Source organism: Osmerus eperlanus, unplaced genomic scaffold (assembly GCF_963692335.1).
Source record: "Osmerus eperlanus unplaced genomic scaffold, fOsmEpe2.1 SCAFFOLD_403, whole genome shotgun sequence".
NCBI classification, from domain to species: Eukaryota; Metazoa; Chordata; class Actinopteri; order Osmeriformes; family Osmeridae; genus Osmerus; species Osmerus eperlanus.
In genome coordinates, this window is record NW_026911359.1 from 2,891 (window position 1) to 24,572 (window position 21,682).

At 48.6% G+C, this 21,682-nt stretch overlaps 1 protein-coding gene across 3 annotated transcripts; it reads left to right on the top strand.

The window, feature by feature from the left end:
- The first annotated feature begins 4,114 nt into the window (after positions 1 to 4,114).
- Positions 4,115 to 20,286, top strand: LOC134015956 (epidermal retinol dehydrogenase 2-like). Of its 3 annotated transcripts, XM_062455433.1 has the most exons (8): positions 4,115 to 4,274; positions 4,744 to 5,075; positions 7,038 to 7,169; positions 7,299 to 7,398; positions 7,774 to 7,918; positions 9,591 to 9,716; positions 17,265 to 17,411; positions 17,589 to 20,286. In XM_062455433.1, exons 2-7 carry the CDS (start codon positions 4,755 to 4,757, stop codon positions 17,359 to 17,361), a joined length of 921 nt encoding a protein of 306 aa, XP_062311417.1. In that variant the 5' UTR covers positions 4,115 to 4,274; positions 4,744 to 4,754; the 3' UTR covers positions 17,362 to 17,411; positions 17,589 to 20,286. The 3 variants fall into 3 exon arrangements, with proteins under 3 accessions (XP_062311417.1, XP_062311415.1, XP_062311416.1); XM_062455431.1 differs by lacking the exons at positions 17,265 to 17,411; positions 17,589 to 20,286 and adding an exon at positions 13,919 to 14,423; XM_062455432.1 differs by lacking the exons at positions 17,265 to 17,411; positions 17,589 to 20,286 and adding an exon at positions 13,919 to 14,423 and having other exon boundaries at positions 4,116 to 4,264.
- Positions 20,287 to 21,682: the final 1,396 nt, after the last annotated feature.

Consider the following 21,682-nt stretch of genomic DNA (forward strand, 5'->3'; position numbering starts at 1 on the left):
TCCTCCCTCTCTTCCTCCCCCTCCTCCTCTCTCCTACCTCCCCTCCTCCCTCTCTTCCTCCTCCTCTCTCCTCCTCCCCTCCTCCCTCCTCTTCCCTCCCACCCTCTCAGTCTGGACTCAGTATAAACAGCATCTCTACTATTCGTTTCCTCGCTGTTGTAGAACTTGTTCTGTCACTTGGTTTGGACTGTATACAAAAATCTCATTCCGTTACACACCACAGATTATCATCATCATCATCATTATTATCCTAAATATGCTGTATATCGATAAGGAATATCCATCGTGTTTAACTGAGCAGAATGTCCTGGTTTTAATGTTGTTGTTATTTATTAAACACTCTGTTGACTGAAGAACAGGTGGAGCACGTTTTGTGGTTCACCTAATCAGAGCAAGGGTATTTGTTTACGTGTCTGTATGTTTGTTTACATGTTTACGTGTGCGTATTTGTTTACGTCTGCTGCCACACCCGGGCGTGTGTATATGGACCAGTGTGTTCCTGTAGGTGTGTGTGTGTGTGCCCAGCCCGGTCTCTTCAGTCTGTGTAACAGTAACACAGCAGGTGTCTACACCCCAGGTGTCCTCAGGACAGGTGTCCTCAGGACAGCTCAGGGTGATGTGTGGAGTTTGGACAGCTGCTCTCCACACATGTTAACAGGAGGACTGGGGTATCACCTGCACCAACAGTTGGACTTTGCCCTGTGCACTGCAGGCAATTTGAAGGTGTACAGTTGCGAGACTGGGTTGGTGTGTGTGTCTGGGTGCCTGTGTGTGTCTCTCAGAGGGGTGTGTGTGTGTGTGTGTCATCAAGGTGGGTACTGATGATCTGTTTGAACCAACACGTGGATATGATCATGTAACAGGAGAAATCTACACAGCTGGAGCACAGCAATCAGAGAGAGAGAGATGTTGCCACTAGGTTGGGGAATGACTCTCTTTCTACCTTTCTCTCTCTTTCTATCTCTATCTCCCTCTTTCTTTCAACCTCTCTTTCACTTTTTCACTCTCACCACTCTTATTCTCTCTCTCCATCTCTCTCCTCTCCCTCCATCTCTCTCTCCATCTCTCCCTCCACCTCTCTCTCTCCATCTTCCTCCATCTCTCCCTCCATCTCTCTCCATCTCTCTCCATCTCTCTCTCCATCTCTCTCTCCATCTCCCTTTGTCTCTCTTTCTCTCCATCTTCCGCCATCTCTCCCTCCATCTCTCTCCATCTCTCTTTCTCTCCATCTTCCTCCATCTCTCCCTCCATCTCCCTACATCTCTCTTTCTCTCCATCTCTCCCTCCATCTCTCTCTCTCCATCTCTCTTTCTCTCCATCTCCCTCCATCTCTCCCTCCATCTCCCTACATCTCTCTTTCTCTCCATCTCCCTCCATCTCTCCCTCCATCTCCCTACATCTCTCTTTCTCTCCATCTCCCTCCATCTCTCTCTCTCTCCATCTCTCTTTCTCTCCATCTCCCTCCATCTCTCTCTCTCTCCATCTCTCTTTCTCTCCATCTCCCTCCATCTCTCTCTCCATCTCCCTCCATCTCTCTTTCTCTCCATCTCCCTCCATCTCTCTCTCCCTCCGTCTCGCCCTCATGTGGATGACCCTCCTGTTGAGTGTCCCGGTCCTCTGAGACCTGCTGGAACACAGAGCTGCTCATCATCCTTGTTTGCTAGTGTGGCAATTACAGCGCTAATGGTCGTGTGTTTTTGGCTAAATGGGCCTTCATAATGACTGTGTTGTGGTGCCTCTCCTCTCAGATGAGGCCTTGACATGGTACGCCGCCGCCTCTGAATGGACTCATTTCATCTCTGCAAAAAACACAGCAGTAATTTTCAACATCAATTAGCTGTACGAAAACCCAATAAACTCCACGAATCTGCAGATACAAACCGAGTCTGGCTATGTCTGAGAGGGGGGAGGGAGGGAGGGGTGAGAGTGGTCTGATAACGTCTGTTCCTCTCACACGACGCTCGGCCGGAACCCATCACCCCGTCGCTACACCCCCGCAACACCCCCGCAACACCCCCACAACACCCCCACAACACCACCACAACACCACCACCCCCACAACACCACCACCCCCACAACACCACCACAACACCACCACCCCCACAACACCACCACAACACCACCACCCCCACAACACCACCCCCACAACACCCCCACCCCCACAACACCCCCACCCCCACAACACCCCCACCCCCACAACACCCCCACCCCCACAACACCACCACCCCCACAACACCACCACCTCCACAACACCCCCACCCCCACAACACCCCCACCCCCACAACACCACCACCTCCACAACACCACCACCCCCACAACACCCCCACCTCCACAACACCACCACCTCCACAACACCACCACCCCCACAACACCACCACCCCCACAACACCACCTCCACAACACCACCACCCCCACAACACCCCCACCTCCACAACACCACCACCTCCACAACACCACCACCCCCACAACACCACCCCCACAACACCACCACCCCCACAACACCACCCCCACACCACCACCACCTCCACAACACCTCAGCCAGGCCTCCCTCCACGGGGACCACCGTGTTTAAAGCTGCCATTTCAGACGCAGGCACAGAGAACATTCCAGTACTCCGGGGCGATTATCTTCAAGTGTTTACAACAACGTGTCTTCGTCTGTGATTCCTCTGACGGCTGAGTGTGTTTGCAGATGAACGATGTTCCTGCTCCACCTCACAGCTCAAGTTGAAAGGTGGTGACATCTTAACAACTCCACCTCAATCGATATACTGACTACTATACCCATAAATACAGAGTACTACCCAGCTCTGTGGAGCTATGAAGGGCAGAGGCTGTGTTTCATAGAGAAATTCAAGGATAAGAATAACAGAAGACAATAAAACCAGGAAGTGTTGTATAAGGCAAAGTCCCATTTTTTTTTTACAAATGTACAAACACATTTACATTTAGTAATTTAGCAGAAGCTCTTACCCAGAGCGACTTACAGTAAGTACAGGGACATTCCCCCCGAAGCAAGTAGGGTGAAGTACCTTGCCCAAGGACACAACGTCATTTTGCACGGCCGGGAATCAAACTGGCAACCTTCAGATTACTAGCCTGACTCCCTCACCGCTCAGCCATCTGACTCTCTACATTATGCCTTGATTGTTTGTATCACTATTGTACAATAATAATTTACAAAAAAAATAAGGCAAAGTCCCAATCACAGGCAGGACGGTTATCATGTGTCAGTCAGGCTCGGCCTTCTCCAGCCACAGCTGGAGAAGGCCGCGCGTGTTAGCCCAAGGCTAACACGCACGCGAATACACGCACACACACGCTGAGGACATCAACGACTATCGTGAATTAATACAGAAAAGTATAAAGGATATAGGAACCTGACACTGAATGACATGATGTAGGATTGTACTTCACTACTAGTTGTGATATAGACAAACTGTAAATTATTCAATTTCTCCCGTAGACCTCCTCAACAAATCAAATCAAAACCTCTGTATATAATCTCATTTTTTGCTCACCTTTGCTGACAGGCCTACAGTATTATTGAACACGGCTTTACAAATTGCTCGATAGGCTATATTGTGGAATCGTTTTATTTTTTGACGGTGTATGACATTAGCCCGAATGATAAACGATCACGTCCACACATCAGCCGACTTCGTTAGTTAACTGTCTTAACCGTCTGAGTTGGTATGTTCTCACTGAAATTGCACTTTTTAGTCTGTTCGCTTCGACGACTCAGTTCTCTTGTCTTAACATCCAACAGATGTTCGATTTCACGCAGTCAGCCTCATGAATCAACCAACCCACACACGGGAGAAACATCTAAGATCGTGACACAAAAGATAAATTGTGATCATTAATAAATGCAAATTCACTTTATCTCTTCTCAGCCTGTTGCCATTCTGAAGGATAATTGATTAGACTCTCCGATATGACAGTCAGAGACCAAATTAATAGCACTAAAAGTTTTAAATGAAAGGAAACCGTTTTTTTGTGTTCACGTCAGGTTGAGATAGCGAGGAGAAACCACAATGACTATTTGTTCTTAAATATTATTTTAAGATTACATTATTACCAAACATCCACACTCGTCCCACAATCCCTTGCGAAAGCCGAGTGCATTGCATTCATGACAGCGTTCTCGTGCCCTAACCAGGCGCCCACTCACTAACACAGGGAGGTGCGCTTATCCCCGCAGCCCTTCAAACTTTGTTTTACTACGGTTCCAGTAACTGACGAAACGGATAAGCAAACACGTCGTAAGTCCAGGTAAAATAAACCCTTCAAATAGCATATTATGCTAACTGTTTATACTGTTATTCGGAACGGGTTTCTAAATAGGATTTAACGGCTTTTTATCTTCTCCGCCCTGTTGGCGGAGATTTGCTAGAGCAAAGGTTACATAGCCCAGCTAAAAACTGAAATCGACTCGTTACATACACTAACTATTCTGGTGTATCAATGATATCAATTTAACGTTTACAAATATATATTGTCGTGCTCACATCTGCACTTGTCGTTTGTTGACAATGATAACAAACAGCATGGCGCAAGGTTCCGTTTACAGGGAAAAAAAGATTTCCGTTATAGGAGTGGTCGGGTTTATAATAAACTGGAGTGATAAATTCTGTCAGATTATTTTCTATGCTGCGAAACCACATACACTTCCGTGTAAATATGGAGCGTTATTTGTACAAAAACACTTAACCTAACATAGTTTGATCGTTCTGTTTTGCAGATACCGTCAAAATGAACTTCTTAGTGGAAACACTTCAGGTGATTTTTCTGTCGTTCTACTACTACATCGAGGTGATAGTTCGCCTCTTCATCTCTCCGAAGCGGAAGAATGTCACCGGAGAGATTGTGCTTATCACTGGGGCAGGCAGCGGCATCGGCCGGCTGATGGCCCTTGAGTTTTCCGCCCTGGGCGTCTCTCTCGTGCTCTGGGACATCAATCAGGACGGGATGAAGGAGACAGCGCGGTTGGCTAAGGAGGCAGGCGCGGTCCGGGTATCCTACTACCTCTGTGACTGCAGCGACAAGGCCGAAGTGTACCGAGTAGCGGATCAGGTAGGGAAACACGGCTAGGCCTGAAGTTTTGGAAGGCGTTTTAAACACTGCTCTCTCTTACACAACAGGCCTACAAGTTAGCTAATGAACACCTATTTGTTTTGTAACTGTGACCAGTGATTTTACGTGCAGGAAACGACGTATTAACACACACCACTTGACATAATTGAGAAGATTTCCTCAGCAACTTAGAGAAAACCTCCAGTTTGGTTCATCATGTGTCCTTGTAATCAAAGTCTTCTGTCTGCTGTGCATCTTCCAAGATAAATATAACTGTCTGTCTGGCTCCTAACCCTCCCCTCTCTAACCCTTCCCCTCTCTAACCCTCCCCTCTCTAACCCTCCCCTCTCTAACCCTCCCCTCTCTAACCCTCCCCTCTCTAACCCTCCCCTCTCTAACCCTCCCCACTCTAACCCTCCCCACTCTAACCCTTCCCCTCTATAACCCTCCCCACTCTAACCCTCCCCACTCTAACCCTTCCCCTCTATAACCCTCCCCACTCTAACCCTCCCCTCTCTAACCCTCCCCACTCTAACCCTCCCCACTCTAACCCTCCCCACTCTAACCCTTCCCCTCTCTAACCCTCCCCACTCTAACCCTCCCCACTCTAACCCTCCCCTCTCTAACCCTAACCCCACTCTAACCCTCCCCACTCTAACCCTCCCCTCTCTAACCCTCCCCTCTCTAACCCTCCCCACTCTAACCCTCCGCACTCTAACCCTCCCCACTCTAACCCTCCCCACTCTAACCCTCCCCACTCTAACCCTCCGCACTCTAACCCTCCCCTCTCTAACCCTCCCCTCTCTAACCCTCCCCTCTCTAACCCTCCCCTCTCTAACCCTCCCCTCTCTAACCCTCCCCACTCTAACCCTTCCCCTCTCTAACCCTCCCCACTCTAACCCTCCCCACTCTAACCCTCCCCTCTCTAACCCTAACCCCACTCTAACCCTCCCCACTCTAACCCTCCCCACTCTAACCCTCCCCACTCTAACCCTCCGCACTCTAACCCTCCCCTCTCTAACCCTCCCCTCTCTAACCCTCCCCTCTCTAACCCTCCCCTCTCTAACCCTCCCCTCTCTAACCCTCCCCTCTCTAACCCTCCCCTCTCTAACCCTAGCTAGCAGACATGCCCCAGTGTGAACAGGGGACTGGGGTAAAAATAATGAGCATGATACACTCCCCCTGAGGCACAGGGAGGAGAGTGAACAAGAGAGAAGAATAGGGAGGGAGAGTGCTGTTTCATAAACATCCTTTGTTTCTGGAGGGCGTGTGTGTGTGTGTGTGTGTGTGTGTGTGTGTGTGTGTGTGTGTGTGTGTGTGTGTGTGTGTGTGTGTGTGTGTGTGTGTGTGGCAGCTTATGAAAGGTGACTCCACGCCACCATGCACCTGACACTCCTAAACTGTCAAACCAGTTTGAAGCTGTAATCAATGAGAGAGGTTGCGATTTAGTACACCTAAACCTGAACATGAACATGAACCCTGACCTCTAACCCTAGAGCGTTAGAGCATTTGGCTGCAGAACAAGAGTTTGCAGGTTTAAATTCCCCCGGTATGTCTTCTGTGGATAAAAGAGTACAGTATCAATATTACTCACGTCATAACACATTAAACATGTTTTTCTGTTGTTAATCTAGATAGTGTTCACAGTCACACTGTCTACTTGATAGTAACTAAGTAAGTGCTTAGCAACCCAATGACATCATGACCTTTACAGGCCATGGTAACCAGGATGTAGGACGAGGTGTCATGGGCGCATGTTGATGATGTCATGGGCGCATGTTGATGATGTCATGGGAGCATCCGTAGCCTGTGTGTACAGTATGTCATGCAGCCCTCACTGCTGTGTGTTTACACAACTGTCCATGCCTCTGACACCCCTATACACATCTCTGTTATTATCTGAAATCCTAGTCAGCTTTTACACTCACCATAGCAACTTACTTACTCTGTGTGTGTGCCCAGGTGAAGAAGGAGGTTGGAGATGTGAGCATCCTCATCAACAATGCGGGCATCGTCACGGGGAAGAAGTTCATGGACGCCCCGGACTCCCTGATCGAGAAAACTGTCCAAGTCAACACCATGGCTCACTTCTGGGTGGGTTAACTGGCTCACTTCTGGGTGGGTTAACTAGCTCACTTCTGGGTGGGTTAACTAGCTCATGTCTGGGTGAGTTAACTAGTTAGGTAGTTACCTAGTCTCCCCCCTCTGTCTCTCCATCTCCAGACCTACAAGGCGTTTCTGCCTGCTATGGTAGCGAACAACCATGGTCACCTGGTCAGTGTGGCCAGTTCTGCTGGACTGATAGGAGTCAACGGACTGGCAGGTAAACAGGCTGGCCATGAACCCCTAAACTATTTCTCTCTCTCTCTCTCTCTCTCTCTCTCTCTCTCTCTCTCTCTCTCTCTCTCTCTCTCTCTCTCTCTCTCTCTCTCTGTCTCTGTCTCTGTCTCTCTCTCTCTCTCTCTCTCTGTCTCCATCTCTCCATATCCTTATTTCACCTCTCCCTCTTATCAGTCTGACCCGGGTGTTTCAGGATGTGTAAATGTTGACTTAGCTTCCAGCAGAGGCCACAAGACCCTGTACTGCTCCGCTGCCCTCCTGATCACCCGGAACACAGAGATAAACAAGGCTACTCCGATATCAGTCAATATCCTGGATTCTGATTGTGTTTCCTGTCTCCTGTCCGTGTTCCCCACAGACTACTGTGCCAGCAAGTTTGCGGCGGTCGGATTTGCTGAGTCAGTGGCGTTGGAGTTGCTGGCCACAGGCAAGGACGGCGTGAAGACCACCATAGTCTGTCCGTACTTCATCAACACTGGCATGTTCGATGGATGCCAAACCAAGTAAGATTCCATGCCCTTTTCTCTCGCTCTCTCACACTCTCTCACTGTCTCTGTCATGATGTATACCTTGTGTATAGGGTGGATGGGTGGGTATAGCTCAGTGGTTAAAGCATTTGCCTGCAGATCAGGAGGTTACAGGTTCAAATCCCCACACCTTATTGTTGCTCTCTTAGATCTTATATGGTCATTTCCTGGCCTCTGGAACCTTCCATCTTCTACGTACAGAGTATTTCTCAGGCCCTGAATAATGTGTCTGATCAATGAGAAGGTGCTTTCATCTTCATGAGACGTGGAGAGGCAGACTTCATCTTCTATGATATCACTCTGTGGTGTCTCCTACCTCTCATTGCTCTATAAGTGTTTTCATTATATTCTATTGTATAGACTCAATAGATTTTTCTATTTATCAATCTCTCACGGTTTCTGCAGATTGTGTGTGTATTTGTCTGTGTGTTCCCCTTTGTGAATGCCCGTGTGTGAGTGTGTGTCCCTGTGTGTGTGTGTGTGTGTGACACGGAGGTGGAGAGGGGACACTGATTAGATGGTGCTTTGGCTTATGGGCCGTGAAATAGACCAGTTTGACTTAGTATCGACAGACTAGAGTGGATGGATCTGTCTCATGGATGTAAGACTATCTGTGAGAGTGTGAGTGTGTGTGTGGGTGGGTAGTTGTGTGTCTAGAGTGACTATGAGAGTGTGTGTGTGTGTGTGTGTGTGTGTGTGTGTGTGTAGTTGTGTATGTGAATGTGAGTGAGAGTGACACACCTTGTCCAGACCAGAGGGCAGGAGGAGAGGTGTTGAGATGTCCTTTCTCTCTGGTCAGACATAACAAATAAACCCTGGGGGTGAGAGGAGAGGGAGGGAGGGAGGCAGAAAGGGAGGGAGAGGGAGGGAGGGAGACTGGCGAAACAGGGAGAGAAGGAGGGAGAGAGGAGGGAACAGGTAAACAGGGAGAGAGGGAGGGAGAGAGGAGGGAAGGAGGGAGAGAGGAGGGAAAGAGGGAGGGACAGAGGAGGGAAGGAGGGAGGGAGAGAGGAGGGAAGGAGGGAGGGGAGGAGGGAAGGAGGGAAGGATGGAGGGAGAAGGGGGCGAAGGATGGATGGATCCAGAAATGTAGTGGGTTTAAGGATGAACATGGTGGTTTGTGAATATGAATTTTGTGACATAGAAGGTGTGTGTCAGTAGTATAGATGAGTTCTGTTCCCTCCCTCCCTCCCCAGATAATAGGAACATCTATTGAGTCTATTGAATAGAACATAATGAAAACACTTGAGGCAGGACATAATGAAAACACTTGAGGCAGGAGAGACATCACTGGGTGATGAAATAGACATCAGACATTATAATAAATATTAGACATTATAATAGACTTGAGATATTAGACATTATAATATACTGGAGATATTAGACATTATAATGGATATTGATTGTTTGTGTGGGTGAAGTTTTTCTTGAATTCCTTTGAGGATCCATAAAGGGAATTGAATTGAATGGAAGACTGATGAAATGTTCCGTCTTATGAGTTCTGACCTCCCCCTCTCCCTCCTCTGACCTCCCCCTCTCCCTCCTTTCTCCTCGTCCCCTGTTCCCCTGCTCCCACGCTCCTCCCTCCCTCTCCTCTATGCCCTCCTTCTCCCCCCTCTCTCCTCCTCGCTCCTCGCTCCTCCCCCAGGTGGCCCAGGCTGCTCCCCATCCTGGAGCCTGGCTACGTGGCCCAGCAGGTGGTGCGTGCCGTGCTGACAGACCAGACCTACCTGCTCATGCCCCACAGCCTCTACTGGATCATAGGCCTCAAGAAGTGAGTCACGGTGTGTGTGTGGAGGCCAGGCTCTCCTGGGTCTAGAGAGAGGCTGGGCTCTCCTGGTTCCTGGGTCTGGAGAGAGGCTGGGCTCTCCTGGTTCCTGGGTCTAGAGAGAGGCTGGGCTCTCCTGGTTCCTTGGTCTAGAGAGAGGCTGGGCTCTCCTGGTTCCTGGGTCTGGAGAGAGGCTGGGCTCTCCTGGTTCCTTGGTCTAGAGAGAGGCTGGGCTCTCCTGGGTCTAGAGAGAGGCTGGGCTCTCCTGGTTCCTGGGTCTAGAGAGAGGCTGGGCTCTCCTGGTTCCTGGGTCTAGAGAGAGGCTGGGCTCTCCTGGTTCCTGGGTCTAGAGAGAGGGCGCCATAGACATATATACATGTCTATGGGCCAGGCTGGTGTGGTCGTGGAGGGATCGTAGGGCGCTCAGGCACTATGTGATGCTCTAAGACCAGGAAGTAGGGTCAGCTGACCAGTCACATGGTCTGCCTTAGCACCCAGTGGCGTTTGATCTTTACGCCCCTCCTCCCCCCTCTTCCTCTCCCTCACTGTCCACACCCACTGTTCCAAAACAGGAGAAACCACTTCCTCATTTATAATTCTATTTGAATGTTATTCAGTATTTCTACCCCCCCCCACTACCTGCAGTTTCTGAACATGTGGGTTCCAAGTTGTTACTGACCTGGGTTGGAACTTCCAACCCAGGTCAGTATGCTGCTCTGTGGGCAGGAGACTGCTGGGTGAAGGATCGCTTAAGAAACTGTTACGCCACCGACACGTAGGCTGAGCCTGTGAAACCAGGCTCTTGTTGCCACAGAAACTGTCAAGTTGTGCCAGTCAAAGATCGACAGGGCCAGGTTGCCAGGCAACAGAGCTGTGGTATTCATCTGTGGTCGCAGGAATTTGTAACCGGGTTGCGTTGCTAGGGTTAATCACGCTCATATGCATGCTCAAACACACACACGCACGCACACACACACGCACACACAGCAGTGTGTAGACAGCTAGGGCTGCGTGTTGGTCTGGTACCAGAATGAGGATCAGAGAATCTGTCATTAACAAAAGCAGTACAGTAGACCTGTCTGTCTCTACTGCTGTAGGGTAGACCTGTCTGTCTCTACTGCTGTAGGGTAGACCTGTCTGTCTCTACTGCTGTAGGGTAGACCTGTCTGTCTCGACTGCTGTAGGGTAGACCTGTCTGTCTCGACTGCTGTAGGGTAGACCTGTCTGTCTCGACTGCTGTAGGGTAGGGCAGTAGATGTTAGGCCCTGTGTCCAGGACTGTAGGGTGGGGCAGTACTGGAGTCTGTCTCCAGTAATGTAGTGGTATTGATCAGACCCATGGTGGTGAGATTAGTCATTATTGATGAGGAGCACTTTAGACTGGGAGCCTGTGATGTCACCATGCCATTACTGCAAGACTGTTAATGCCTCCGGGCCCGATCTTGCACCCAGCGCAATTGACTTTGTCAACGACGCAAGTATCATTCCTAGTTTGCACTCGACGCAAAGCGGACTTTTCCCTCCACAGACGCACGTCGAAATGACCTTGCGCTCCCTTGGGCGGTTCAGCGAAAAAGGAGGCGTGTTCCGGCGCAAACATTCCCTGGTGCTATTTTGCAGTTTCCGAAAAACAATTCCGCCACTGACCAGGAAAAACGTGGTCTAAAGTCAATGACGCATTATTCAGATGCTATTTTAAGGGCGCAAGCTTGGTCCGTGCACACTGCTGGCGAGGCCAGGGTCTTCTTTCTGCGAAGCTACGTTACATTGTTTTGATTTATGGCGTGTTACATTTCTTCAATGATTATAAAAAGATTTAATGAGAAATCTCTATGTCTGTGAACATGATTTGTAACAATTGTTTCAATTTTCTCCCACGCCTGTTTAACCGAAGCTAATTTGGGTGGTTTTCTTCTCCCATCTCCATCAGAATCAGAATTCGGTTTATTCGCCATGTAGCCTGTTACACAAACACGGAATTTACTGTGGCAGGAAGGTGCAAACAATAAACATATACGGGTCTTAAATTAAGTAAAAAAGTACAATAGTTAAACTAATCCCAAGAACCAAACAATTTAAAAAATAAAATATAGGGTAGGCTATATAAAAATAAGAATAAGAATTTGAATGAGCAGCATGAGCGGGCAATTTAGTGCAATGAGAAAACTGCTCTGCCTTTCCCATACAATGTCACTTATCTATCTGTTACGGCCTTGACTAGAACGTCGGTCTCCTTGGCTGTGAACCGCTCCTGGCGTGCGCCTGGCAAATCCGCCGTTATAATAGCAATCCGCCATGGAACAAGCGCTGCTCTTAAAGGGAATGTGAGATGACGCTCTGATTGGTTTATTGCACGTTACGCCCAAACCACACCCATTAGTAATGTAGCTACTTCGGACCTACCCATTTTAGATTTGCACCAGGCGCAAAGTCCTTTATCCCGCCGGCAAAATAGCAACCGAGCCGGAGTCCCGCCCACAAAGTTACTTGCGCTTTGATACTTGCGTTTCAGATCGTCAAAATAGGGGGGTCCATGTGTGTGTGTGAGGGTGAGGTTGGTCGTGTGTGTGTGTGTGTGTGTGTGAGGGTGGTCGTGTGTGTGTGTGTGTGTGTGAGGGTGGTCGTGTGTGTGTGTGTGTGAGGGTGGTCGTGTGTGTGTGTGTGTGAGGGTGGTCGTGTGTGTGTGAGGGTGAGGGTGGTCGTGTGTGTGTGAGGGTGAGGGTGGTCGTGTGTGTGTGTGTGTGAGGGTGGTCGTGTGTGTGAGGGTGAGGGTGGTCGTGTGTGTGTGTGTGTGAGGGTGGTCGTGTGTGTGTGTGTGAGGGTGAGGTTGGTCGTGTGTGTGTGTGTGTGAGGGTGGTCGTGTGTGTGTGTGTGTGTGAGGGTGGTCGTGTGTGTGTGTGTGTGAGGGTGGTCGTGTGTGTGTGTGTGTGAGGGTGGTCGTGTGTGTGTGTGTGTGTGTGTGTGTGTGTCACCCTGATGTCTGGGGTCCATATATCTATAATACAACCCCCCCACACACACACACTTTCCTCCCTCCTCCTCTCCTCCCTCCTCCTCTCCTCCCTCCTCCTCTCCTCCCTCCTCCTCTCCTCCCTCCTCCTTTACATTACATTTACATTTAGTCATTTAGCAGACGCTCTTATCCAGAGCGACTTACAGTAAGTACAGGGACATTCCCCCCGAGGCAAGTAGGGTGAAGTGCCTTGCCCAAGGACACAGCGTCAGTTGGCATGACCGGGAATCGAACTGGCAACCTTCGGATTACTAGCCCGATTCCCTCACCGCTCAGCCACCTGACTCATTTCTTCCACTAATCTGACCTCTCCGTCTCCCAACCTCCCCCATGCTTGCTCCCCCTCCCTCCCCCATGCTCCCTCCCTCCCCCTCCATCCCTCCCTCCCTCCATCCCTCCCCCATGCTCCCTCCCTCCCCCTCCATCCCTCCCTCCTCCCTCCCTCCATCCCTCCCCCATGCTCCCTCCCTCCCCCTCCATCCCTCCCCCATGCTCCCTCCCTCCCCCTCCATCCCTCCCCCATGCTCCCTAACTCCTCCCTCCCCCTCCCTCCCTCCCCCATGCTCCCTCCCTCCCCCTCCATCCCTCCCTCCATCCCTCCCTCCTCCATCCCTCCCCCATGCTCCCTAACTCCTCCCCCTCCCTCCCCCATGCTCCCTAACTCCTCCCTCCCTCCCCCATGCTCCCTAACTCCTCCCTCCCCCTCCCTCCCCCATGCTCCCTCCCTCCCCCTCCATCCCTCCCTCCATCCCTCCCTCCTCCATCCCTCCCCCATGCTCCCTAACTCCTCCCCCTCCCTCCCCCATGCTCCCTAACTCCTCCCTCCCTCCCCCATGCTCCCTAACTCCTCCCTCCCCCTCCCTCCCCCATGCTCCCTCCCTCCCCCTCCATCCCTCCCTCCTCCCTCCCTCCATCCCTCCCCCATGCTCCCTCCCTCCCTCCCCCTCCATCCCTCCCTCCTCCCTCCCTCCATCCCTCCCCCATGCTCCCTCCCTCCCCCTCCATCCCTCCCCCATGCTCCCTAACTCCTCCCTCCCCCTCCCTCCCTCCCCCATGCTCCCTCCCTCCCCCTCCTTCCCTCCCTCCATCCCTCCCTCCTCCATCCCTCCCCCATGCTCCCTAACTCCTCCCCCTCCCTCCCCCATGCTCCCTAACTCCTCCCTGCCCCTCCCTCCCTCCCCCATGCTCCCTCCCAGCTGTCTGAAGTGGAAGCTGGCTGCTGTGGTGTGCAGCTACATGGGGGTATTCGACTGCCTGGAAGATTCCACCCCCCCCCCTCGTCTCAAGCTGCACTGAACCCCTCCGGCGTCGTCAGGCTCAGTAGACCACAGCTGGAGTGATGTTGCCTGACACACACACACACACACTTGCGCACACACATATATACACACATACGCACACACATAGCCACACATACATACATTCGCTCCCACACACACATGAGTACATACCTACATACATCCACTCACAAACACAAGTAAACGCACACACACACACTGACACACACACTCCAGGGGCTGTTTGGTGTGTTGGTTAAGCTGTCAGGTGTTTTGTATCATTTATCATCTCATGGAGCTTTAGAGAAGCATGTTAGCTTACCAGCCTGTTAGCTTAGCATTCAGTTTTGTAAAGATTCTCTTAATTTAGTGCACAGTTGTACAGATTCACTTAGCAGTTAGAAACTGTACATTTAGATGAGTTTAAGCTAGCATTTAGATTCACTTTCAGTTACAAACAGATTCACTATTTTTGCTAAGCATGTTGTTCCACATAGATTCACTCACAATTGCACAAATTAACAAGCCAACAACCATACAGTAGTCACTAACCTAACCCTAACGTGTATCTAGCAACATGCACACAAGTGGGACTCCTGCTTAAAGCCTGGCATTGTCATGTTAGCCTAGCATGTAGCCACACGGTGTCCATAGAAACGGTATTTCCATCTCCTCTCTGTCGTTTGAATATTATGCAAAGTTGCAAACGGACAAGCTGCCGGTCACTGTCCGTGACTTCACCACCGGCCTTCAGTCTGATCGAAGTGGTGGTCCTGTTTTTCTTGTTTCTCTGGAGCTGCGATATGTCGAATGATGTGTAGTTCGTTGTTTGTCGATATGTTGTGTGGTTTAGCACTGCACTTCCTGGGCTGTGGTTGGGTGAGAGATAAGATGTCACTTTTTTCTCCCCCAATCTTCAACATCGACTGTAGACGGCCTCTCTGTGAGATGGACGTACTTGATCAAAAGAAGAAATATAAAAATAAAGAGGTTCTATGTTATTGTTTCGCAATAATATTGAATGATGTCACGTGTGATCTATAATGTGTTCGTGTTTCACTCTCAGTAATCCAGTTTGTGTGCCCTCATGCAATCTGACATACTGAGAGAGGGAAGGAGAACTGCGGGCACAAGTGCTGACGTGTGTGTGTGTGTAGATGCCGACAGTCAACTTTATGGTTGTGTATATGAGCTGCTGACAGTCAAGCGTGTGTGTGTGTGTGTGTGCGTACATCCTAAGTGAATCAGGAAGTGAATACCAGGATGAGTTCCCAGGAGGAAGGCTGGGTTGGTGGGGCTTGTCAAGTGACTTCTGGACATCAGGAAATAAAGGATATTGCTACATGAAGATGATGTGGTTCTCTGAGTGCTGGTGGGGTAATACTGGACATGAGGTCTGGTCTACTGTAGACAGAAGACTGCATTACAGGGTTGGGTGGCAACTTCATTTCTGTCATTTATTGGGACAGTGTTTGAGAAGCAGAGAGGTGAAACTGATCTGGATCTGTCTAGTCAAACACAAACTCGGTTAAATATTACAGAAAAGATTGATACGCCTCCAGCTCGCCTCTCCTCAGGTAAATACTGTTAGGAACACTTCGGGTGTGTTTGATATGGGTTTCGCAATACATCGACTATAGTGGAAAGGTCTGCAGAGTGCGACAGGTGAAACTTACCAAATGCACCGACACAAGTGTCTGTGTCTGGTTCCCGATGCCCTGAGTTAACACACACACACACACTCACACACACACACTCACACACACACTCACACACACACACTCACACACACACACACACACACACACACACACCTGTAGTCGCTCCCGTCAGCTGTGATCAGCTGGACATGGGGTCTGACGAGCTAGCTGCTGTCTGGATCAATAGTTTGAACCTGAACTAACCTGACTGAGTCACTATCACATCCCCCCCTGGCTCCTTCTTTGTCTGGGGGCATGACCTCCTCTTATCATCCTCATCCTCCTCCCTTCTCATCCTCCTCTCTCCTCATCATCTTCTCTCCTCATCCTCCTCTCTTCTCATCCTCCTATTCTTCTCATCCTCCTCTCTCCTCATCCTCCTCTCTTCTCATCCTCCTATGCTTCTCATCCTCCTCTCTCCTCATCCTCCTCTCTCCTCATCCTCCTATTCCTCTCATCCTCCTATTCCTCTCATCCTCCTATTCCTCTCATCCTCCACTTCTCTTATCGTTGTCCCCCTTCTTCCTGTTTCAACCTCTCTCTCTTTTTCAAACCCCTCCCCCTCCTCTCTCTACCCCTCCCCTGGCCTGTAACCCCTCCCCCTCCTCTCTCTACCCCTCCCCTGGCCTGTAACCCCTCCCCCTCCTCTCTCTACCCCTCCCCTGGCCTGTAACCCCTCCCCCTCCTCTCTCTACCCCCTCCCCTGGCCTCTAACCCCTCCCCCTCCTCTCTCTACCCCTCCCCCCCTCCCCTGGCCTGTAACCCCTCAACAGGTCCTTACTTATGCGTGGGGTCTAATGAGGTGTCCTGACGGGGCTGCAGGATAAAGCAGCACCTGTGTGTGGGCTGCTGCTTCTCCTTCAGACAGACACGTGCCGGACATGACCCGCTCAGCTGAGCTGGCTCAGTCACCTGCTGGAACCCCCTGTGTGTGTGTCTGTGTGTGTGTCTGTGTGTGTGCCTCTCTCGTTTATGGTAATCTCCCTGAGTGAAACGTAGAAGAGGAGCGAAGGAGATAGAACGAGAGGAGCTGGAGGAAAAGAGATCAAAATAGGAGATGAAGAGAAGGGAAGGAGAGAGAAAGAGGAGGGGGGGAGGGAGGGAAGGAGAGAGAAAGAGGAGGGGGGGACGAGGGAAGGAGAGGTCGTAGAAAGGAGAGGGAGGGGGAAAGAGAGAGTAACCCCCCCTCTCTTCCACTCCTCCCCCACCCCACCTCCCTCTCTCCCCACCCCCCTCTCTTTCCCCACCTCCCTCTCTCCCCACCCCCCTCTCTCTCCCCACCTCCCTCTCTCCCCACCCCCCTCTCTCTCCCCACCCCCCTCTCTCTCCCCACCCCCCTCCCCCCCTCACTATTGTTCTCCTCTTGATGGTGTCTTTGTCTTCCTCCTTTGTGGCAGCAGAAGAGCTCCTTTGCCCAGCTGCAACAAGATGACCTCGTTACCCCTCCTCCTCCCCCTACCTCCCCCATTTCCTCAACAACTGATGTTGTTGTAGATGATTATCATGGTGGTTGTTGATGTTTTGTTTTTGAGGATGATGATGTTGTTGTTGTTGTGCCTCGTCAGTATCCTGCCTGTCAAGCTGGGAGAGGTGCTGGGTCTGTACCTGGGAGCCTTCAGCGTGATGGACAGCTTCAGAGGACGCTCCAAGAAGGAGGACTGAGAGATGGAGAGATGGAGGGATAAAGAGATGGAGAGATGGAGGGATGGAGGGTGGAAGAGATGGAGGGATGAAGAGATGGAGGGATGAAGAGATGGAGAGATGGAGGGTGGAAGAGATGGAGGGATGAAGAGATGGAGGGATGAAGAGATAGAGGGATGGAGAGATGGAGGGATGGAGAGATGGAGGGATGGAGGGTGGAAGAGATGGAGAGATGGAGGAATGGAGAGATGGAGAGATGGAGGGATGCAGAGATGGAGGGTGGAAGGATGGAGAGATGGAGAGATGGAGAGATGGAGGGATGGAGAGATGGAGGGATAATGAGATAGAGGGATGGAGGAGAAATTGAGATCCCTGACATGCCTGTCCCGCCCCCGACACCTCTCCCTGCCCTCATTGGACGAGAGGATTGAAAAGAAAGACCCATGTGGTGACATCATAGGTGCTCTACCAATCAGGATCCTACCAGTGTTTAGAGGTTAAGGGATAACCTCGGACCAGGTAAATAATAGTTCTGCTTTATGAAGTAATCTACGAGTACAATTGTTTATATACTTAGCATGTTCTCATAATTTTTATTGATTAAAAAGTTTAAAAGGGTCATTGACTGATTTTATAGGGTATTTCACACTGTTCCTTAAGGTCTCCGAATAGGGTATGTAACATTGGTTGGGCTGAAAATGGCCGGGGTGCTGTTCTATGCGCCCTAATGCAACCCTGTGAAATTCTACCTGTGCTAGATACAGGGATACGTTAGCATTGCTAATAACTGTTAGCGACAAAATCATACTACAGCTTGCGGTTTTGATGAGCATACGGTTGGATGTGTACATACATTTTGGGCCGTGACAAAGGAACAGACCAGAGCCTAAAAAGGTGGAGCCACGGAGTTGATGTCAACTCAGTGGCTTTTTGGAAATCGCCCGTTTTACAGCAGCAGTTTCAAATTGTGATATTTGCATAGGAAAGAGGTGTCAATGGACTTTGATGTTCACTGTATGTCCATTTTACCCACCGAACTGTCGTTATGCAACTATGACAAGGTAAACTCGGTTTTGCAGTCAATGACACCTTTAATGAGTTTTTTCAACTCAGCAAATTAAGACTGTTAATGTGACTGGAGCATCTGTTCGATAATGAATGATTTATAGGATTTTAATGACTTGTTTGATTTTAATGACTTGTTTGATTTTAATGATTAATATGATTCTTGAAGTTTATATTTTTACTGAATCAAAGCACACCTGTTTCCCTGAGAGGAATGTTTTTCTGCAGCAGGTCTTCAGGGCCAGTCATATGGTGTCATAATGTAATTACATCATAATGTGCAATATAATCATGTAATTACATCATTATGTACAGTGTCATAATGTAATTACATCATCATGTAACAATGGCATAATGTAACAATGGCATAATGCAATGACATCATAATTAGGGGTGGGGGAAAAAATCAATTCACATATGAATCGCGATTCAGTCTTCTAGAAATTCACATCAATTCACAAATTTAAAAAAATCTATAATTTAAAAAAAATTATATTTAAAAAATGTTTTGATTAAAAATCTAATTTTTAATCGAATCGTGACCCCAAGAATCGAATCGTGAGTTACCAAAAGATTCCCACCCCTAATCATAATGTAATGATGTCATAATGTAATGATGTCATAATGTAACAGTAATGTAATGATGTCAAAATGTAATGATGTCATAATGTAATGATTCAGTTGGTCCAGAGAGCAGAGGTCATGTGCCCCAACCCTCTTATCCAATGAGAGGCCAGGTAAAGAGTTTGGACATGGCCACATATTTAGAGTTAATGTGTAAAAAATAAGAAAAATAATGATAATTGACAGCCTTTATGTTTCTGGTCCAGCTTTAAATGCGAGACCAGGACGACCCTCCACCTCTCTGTCAGCTGTCTGCTTGTTGCTAAACTCTCCAACGTTTAATGTTTCATAAAGCCCCCTCCTCTAGCTGCAGAGCCGGAGTTGGCAGCGAGGTGAGCAGCATCTGTGTAGTTCAGCTGTGTGGCCAAGGACGTCGCCCCCAGACATGTAAACACTGTGTTTTGAGCATTTGAAGTTATGTTTGCAAAGGATTTAAATGCGCCACATTTCAGAAGTCCAGGCACATTGTTAGGGAAACACACACACACACACTCAGAAAGCCCCCATGTGCTTAGGTTTAATGAGTACTATGCCTTGGATTAGTCAGTGGCTGTTAGCTATGGCAACTATGTAACTATGGTAACTATGTAGCTATGGTAACTAATTGACTGGTCCCACAGTGGCCCCTCAACACCACATAGCAGAACTGGGAGAACCCTGCTTAGAACCATAGAACAGAGTTAGAGAACACAGACACACACACAGATACACACACAGATACACAGACACACACACAGATACACACACAGATACACACGGCTTGTGATAGACATGACAGCATGGACACACAGTCTTGAGACTTGTGATTGACACACAATAGAGCGCAGCTGGGGATCTTAACCATATTGTTAGACAGAGGGGGGTGGGGGTATATACGTGTATAAAAGCATATATACTTGCGTTTAAAGGTTGAATTGCCAAGTAAAAGATATATGAATGTTGTGCACCTTTATACTCATGTAATCTCAAGGCGGTGCCAGAAAATCTTCATCATTTTTATTTGCTGCTAGCAATGTTTTAATGTGGTAGATTCTCATATTTCATTGTTGTCTGTTTATATTAATGGTGGCGTATTGTACCGTTTCAATGTATTAATCTTGAAAACTAAGCACATATCTTTGTTCTAAGATCCTAAATGGTAATAGTACCTTATATTTCATGAAGCAAACTGTTTAGTACATGAAGCATATTGTAATAAATACCTGTAACCATAATTTGGATTTAAATAAATAAATAATAAACGAGTGATTAAATGTTGCTTTTAAAATCGTAAGTGTTTACTTTCTTCCATTAGTTATTTAAAGTGCTCTTTTGATTTAAATAGTTGCCAACGTTTTCAGGATTCAATCATCATAAATTAGGCGCGTGTGAGTGTATACTGGTGTACGTGTCTATGCGATGTTGATGGGTACGTGGGTGATGGTCAGTGTGTTGGTGCGTGTGTAAAAGTTGGTAGGTACTTGTGTGTGTGTGTGTGTGTGTGTGTGTGTGTATGTGTATGTGTGTGTTTGTGTGTGTGGGGGCACTAAACAAACTAGGCTAATTTTGCTAGCAGTCTCTAAAGTAAAGTATAGTAATTATCTATAATGGATTGTGTGCAGAACATTGATTAGGTTGTCAGACACAGTTCAAGCTCGTTTTTATCAGCGTCAGTATCGTCTCATAGACTTCAGCGTATCAAGCACGAGAGAGAACCAGAGAGAAGCTGCGCCGTGGCGCGACTACGGTGCAACAGCGCCATCTAGTGGAAGAAGACGGCATCACTACTAGGCTCTGCTGTACAAAGTTTTCTAAATGTCTTGAATAGTAGCTAGCCATGTTCCCTCCAATATCAACACCTGTATTTTTGTCGGTTTTGGCTGCTTGTCTTTAACATTATGGACATTTCATATTATTTTAAACTATAGGTTGGAGGTGATAGTAAAAAAAAAGACAAAAGGCATCGGCCATGGGTTCTGACCCATCCAGATCGGTCATACAATCATACAATCACAGCTTGGGATCTAAGGAGAGAGGTCCGGTCTGAGGCAAGCAGTTCCGGCTTGAATTTTTGGGATATACATTTTTACTGTTCGAATTTGAGCAACCTCAAATTCCGAACCTTGAATTTTTGTATCAGAATTTTTTTTTACCTTGAAATAAATTCCTATATAAATTTTAAAGAGGTGAATTCAAAACCAACAAATTCGGTGGTGTTTAAATGTCAAAATTAAGTATTCAATGCCTTTTAAACTTCAAACCATTTTGTCACTGATTTGCTTCCATAAGCAGACTGCCATCATCTCTCTTGTCGCTGTCCATAACTGTGATACTTCTTAAACAGCACTAGGGGGCGCTGTTGTCCTACAGGAGACCAGAGGTATGACTGGAACCGTTAAGGAGCCAGGTAACGATGCTGTAACTGTCTCGTGGCGACGGTTTCAACGGGAGCGTCGGAGTAACGGCCAAGAAGGAAGTGGACTTTCCTTAATGTTTTACTGATTAAAGGAATCCGATGACATATGGATGCCTGAAGGAGGGATGGATGGATGGATGGATGGATGGAGGGATGGAGTTGATATTGAGTTAATGAGTGAGATCTGTGAGATCTGTTAAAGTCTGGAAAGTGGATGGATAGATAAGTGGATGGACGGATGGGAAACAGCCTTCACTT